The 4,378-nt window shown below is 32.0% G+C and overlaps 2 protein-coding genes across 4 annotated transcripts in view; one reads left to right on the top strand and one right to left on the bottom strand.

The window, feature by feature from the left end:
- EndoB (SH3 domain containing GRB2 like, endophilin-B) overlaps positions 1 to 1,449 on the top strand; it is a 6,363-nt gene extending 4,914 nt beyond the window's left edge. For 2 of the 3 annotated variants that reach the window (XM_018546489.1, XM_018546487.1), the window contains one exon: positions 1,196 to 1,449. In XM_018546489.1, coding sequence (XP_018401991.1) covers positions 1,196 to 1,309 — 114 coding nt within the window. In that variant the 3' untranslated portion in view covers positions 1,310 to 1,449. The remainder of the gene's footprint in view (positions 1 to 1,195) is intronic. The other variant, XM_018546491.1, reaches the window with a different exon arrangement.
- Positions 1,450 to 1,594: 145 nt separating this feature from the next.
- Positions 1,595 to 3,056, bottom strand: RpS18 (ribosomal protein S18). Its single transcript, XM_018546492.1, has 4 exons — positions 2,990 to 3,056; positions 2,442 to 2,627; positions 2,280 to 2,381; positions 1,595 to 1,829 (listed from the first exon to the last, which is right to left on the bottom strand). The coding sequence occupies exons 1-4, from the start codon at positions 2,990 to 2,992 to the stop codon at positions 1,662 to 1,664; spliced, it is 459 nt and encodes a 152-aa protein (XP_018401994.1). The 5' UTR covers positions 2,993 to 3,056; the 3' UTR covers positions 1,595 to 1,661.
- Between the last annotated feature and the right edge of the window lie 1,322 nt (positions 3,057 to 4,378).

Raw genomic sequence — 4,378 nt, 5'->3', positions numbered from 1 at the left:
ACTAATAACAAATCCATATGATTTTTAGAAAGTACTAAACCTTCAAACATATACGTGTCAAAATTTTAGCTCAATCGGACCTTTACTTTACAAATTACAATGGTTTAAGTGTATTAAATCATAATATATTAAATATATTAAAATCATATGGATTTGTTATTAGTGCGCCATCTATTATGTCAGACCCGGAGTGATGTGTTATATATATATATACTTGCATAACTTTAAGAGCTCTCTGTTAATACTAACAATGTTATACTGGTGCATTTATTTTCAAGCAGTTAATATGCAGTTAGTGAACTCGCAAGATATTAGATACTATTCTCGAGAAAAAGCTTGAAAAACCCGTTTTCTCATGTATTGTTAGAAAAACAAACAATACCGAAAGTAAAAAATACTCCTCTGCAATGCATTAATATCAATACAAAGACAATTGGGAAAATTATTTGTAGAATGGATACACGCTAGATGGAAAACAAGGACAGTAATAAGTGTAATAACTTTTAGCAACATTAATGATACATAAATTTGCAAAGTTTCGAGAATATTATGAATATTTCAGCAATCCTTAAAAAAAAAATAATTTCTATCTTACAAATCGTAAAACATAATACGAAATATCAATCGATCAAGTAATTCACCTTAAAAATCTATTTATCTTCACAAAATTAATTATATCCGCATTCTAATTGTACACACTGAATTGTATTATATTGTGCATGCTAGATATATGTATATTGTAATTTTCAATTAGTTGAACTTAAGTATGCTTTGTTATATTTTTTGTTTCTTAATCGATGTATCGTTAAAATGTGACGTATTACAGTTTCACATTTTCTCTACTATAGATTTGTAAAATAACAAGAATACAGGACACATCGCGAACAGATCGAATCATAAACGTACTTATGCGTGACAAGAGTTATTAGTATATATTTATTCAAATTGTGCATGTTTAATAAATGCCTACCGTTTTACTTTGTTACGAGCATTTTATTTATTGTCACGACTACTGAATTTTTCATATATTGTTTTGTGCGCTTATTTCGATGTGTATCTATAGTGACGCTATATATAACGCGTGCCTGTATATTATACTCAATACGATGTACTAATTAGATTGTGTACAAAGTTATACTTTAATAAACTGAATATCTTGAGAAAAAGAAAGAAGACATATGTATGTTTTTTCTAGGTAATCGGTATTTACAATATTCCCGACGACGACGATTACTTCATGGGAATTAGAGGCAATCAACGAGGAAAGGTGCCCAAAGTATATTTGGAAACGCTTATTATACATCATTAATGCACTTAGAAGCTATCGTCTATTGTCAATTGCATTTATAGTCAATTTAGCGCACTGCTCTCTCGTTAAGAGATTTTATTTTTAGCTTCAATTAGTCGAAATAATGGTTATCCTACTTGGCTTGAAAAGTGATTCATTACTTCAAGACCAAGAGATTTAATTCCAATTTAATTAAATAAATCACTATTCTATGACTAAAAAGCATACAATAGGATGGAATTATTCTTATATTCAATATTGTGCCTCTTGACCGTTACGGTTTTTCTTTCCACAATTGATCAAGTAGTCGAATAAAAACATTTACCGTTTAAAGATTTATTATTAATAGTACACATAATATATGTATAAAAGTTTACTTCTTTTTCGACACACCGACCGTGCGTCCACGACGACCGGTAGTCTTGGTGTGCTGACCACGTACACGGAGACCCCAGTAGTGACGCAGTCCCCTGTGAGCACGGATCTTCTTCATCCTTTCCAAGTCCTCACGGAGCTTAGAGTCCAAGTTGGCACTCGTGAGCTGCAAAATAATACAAAGTTTTAAAGATACCTTGCGACTTCATTTACTATTGTTGTTATTATATGTATATAACTTGATCTCTGTTGCACTCGTACCTATTACTTGAGATAGTGAAGGATACTATAAAGCAATAAAAAATGTACAGCAGTGCAGTTGCTATTGCACAAGCTACCAGCTGAACGTACAATAAGTATTTGCACGATCAGTCGTGAAATTGTGCAATGGAATTTTCATGATATATTTACAATAATGAATAAATTGTTGTCTAAATCATTGCTGTATCTTCATATTTATACATCTTTATGTTAGTCAAATTTCAATAAATTATTTGGATCTATAATTCCATGTTAGAGAAATATTTCTCTAAACATATGATTTTATATTTTTCAACAAGAAAGCATGTGTCTCAGAATCTAATCTTTTTCTTTTGTAAAAGAAACAGATACATACCTGTGAATACTTTCCATCAACGATATCCTTCTGTCTGTTGAGGAACCAATCAGGAATTTTGTATTGCCTAGGATTGGCCATAATAGTGACAATTTTCTCGACCTAAAAGCAATTTTTATATACATCAGTATTATTAAATTGTTCTACAAATGTAAAACTTACTTCCTCTTCCGAGCACTCTCCAGCTCGCTTATCCAAGTCAATGTCCGCTTTTTTCAAGACGATATTGGCATAACGTCGACCAACACCCTTGATTGCGGTCATAGCGAACATGACTTTCCTGTTACCGTCAATGTTCGTGCCCATGACACGAAGAATGTGTTGAAACTTTTCAGGAATCACGAGCGACTGGAAGACAGAAGCATGCCATCATGGTCATGTATACAAACGAAATTAACCTTAAACACGACGCGCAACAATTATCGAACAGTTCAACGAACTTTTTCTTGGCATGTGACTGCTGAATAGAAATCGAATCTTTAGAATCACCACAAAAAAGCACGTTCGATCGACAAAAAAGATGAAGCCATGAAATAAATTCGCGATACATCTAACCTCAAAACGTCGGCTAATTTTTTCGCGATAGTTAAAATATTTCAGAGACAGATTCGGAAACGACAAATTTATCCTTCTGTTCGAGTGTTTGACGTGTATCACGCAAGATTTCTCCGAGAAACATGGATTTCAGAAAGAATTCTTGTAAAACTCACCATCTTGGCGCAAAGCTTGACACCGAAAAACGGAAATGGGAATTTCAAGGGACGGACATGGAGTAATGGAAACGATGGGGATTTTGGGGATTCATGAAACCGGAAGTGACCGCTCAGCTAGGACGGGCTCGGAACTTCCGTATCGATAGAGAGAAACTGTGTTATCGAGAGACATTTATATATATTTTATAAATATAATTATGATGTATCTAGGGTCGGTAATCTTGGTATCTCGTATAGAGCGATTAGCAGAATTTATCGTTTTTGGCTCATAAGTTATTAAGTTAAACAAAGATGTCACCACCGACGTTAGAAGTATCAGTCAGTAGGTATAGTTCGCTTTAAAATTTCAAGTTCCTTTTGTTTTTAAATTTCAAGATTTGTTTCTTTTTTTCTTAAAAACGCTAATACAGTCCTCTGATTGGCTCACGAGATCTTAAGCACTAGCTACAAATCATCTTGAAGCTTTGAGCGATCTATGGATCCGTACTTATATGTTGCATGTATTTTTTGTTATACTTTGCATGTATCAAATACTGAAGAAGAAATTGTCTCATGTGTGAGTCGCACTTTTATTTTAATATTTTATAAAACTATAATTCATAATAAACTCCTTTAGCTTTGAATAACATATTTGAGATCATTGCAGTAAATAAAATAATAACATTTACAAAAATAAACAATTCTTACTAATATATCTATAAAATAAAATTTTATAATATTAGATATATAGATACATATATGTACATTTAATATTATATACAATATTATATATCTTGAGATGAGAGATCAATTTATAGTAGTATGTGTATAGTGATATGTATCGATATAAATCGTATATGTACGTAAATCACATTTAATCGATCAACAGCTATTTTGTCGGAGTTTAGTTTGGCCATTACACCAACTAATATATTCTACTTTTAACGTAATAAATGCTTCGAAGCATTTGATTGATCAGAAAAAAGAAGAGCGAGTCTTTTAATACATCGATTGATCAATCGATGAATTAATAATTAAAAAACTCATTCTTATAATTTAGCTAATTAACCAATCGATGAATGTATTAAAATAGTTGTTTTTCCTCTCTAATAAACTGTATATAGGTATAATTTCACGAGTCGCTTCAGCGACAAAAAGGAAATTGACAAATAGGATGAGTTTTTTTTAATTCGTCGGTTCATCAATTGCATTATGTGCAAATGCAACTTTTACGGAACAAAATTACATTTGCAAACAACATATACGATTGATCAATCGATGAATTAAAAAACTTGCCCAATCATGCGTCAATTTTTTGACCACGTGATCTTTTTTGTCGCTGAAACAACTAGTTTGCGAGCAACTTGTGTGAAAATGCTCTTTATACCATCATTCTGGTCTGAGAGG

Source organism: Cyphomyrmex costatus, unplaced genomic scaffold, assembly GCF_001594065.2.
Source record: "Cyphomyrmex costatus isolate MS0001 unplaced genomic scaffold, Ccosl1.0 scaffold55, whole genome shotgun sequence".
In the NCBI taxonomy this organism is placed as follows: Eukaryota; Metazoa; Arthropoda; class Insecta; order Hymenoptera; family Formicidae; genus Cyphomyrmex; species Cyphomyrmex costatus.
The sequence above is the reverse complement of the archived record's forward strand: the minus strand, read 5'-3'. Positions and strand labels throughout refer to the sequence as shown.

What these genes read in the sequence shown, in the direction of transcription:
- RpS18 (XM_018546492.1), bottom strand. An exon ending in GAGAGTGCTCGGAAGAGGAA is followed by an intron (nt 2,382 to 2,441) that starts GTAAGTTTTACA and finishes AATTGCTTTTAG; the next exon opens with GTCGAGAAAATTGTCACTAT. An exon ending in TTGATGGAAAGTATTCACAG is followed by an intron (nt 1,830 to 2,279) that starts GTATGTATCTGT and finishes ATTATTTTGCAG; the next exon opens with CTCACGAGTGCCAACTTGGA.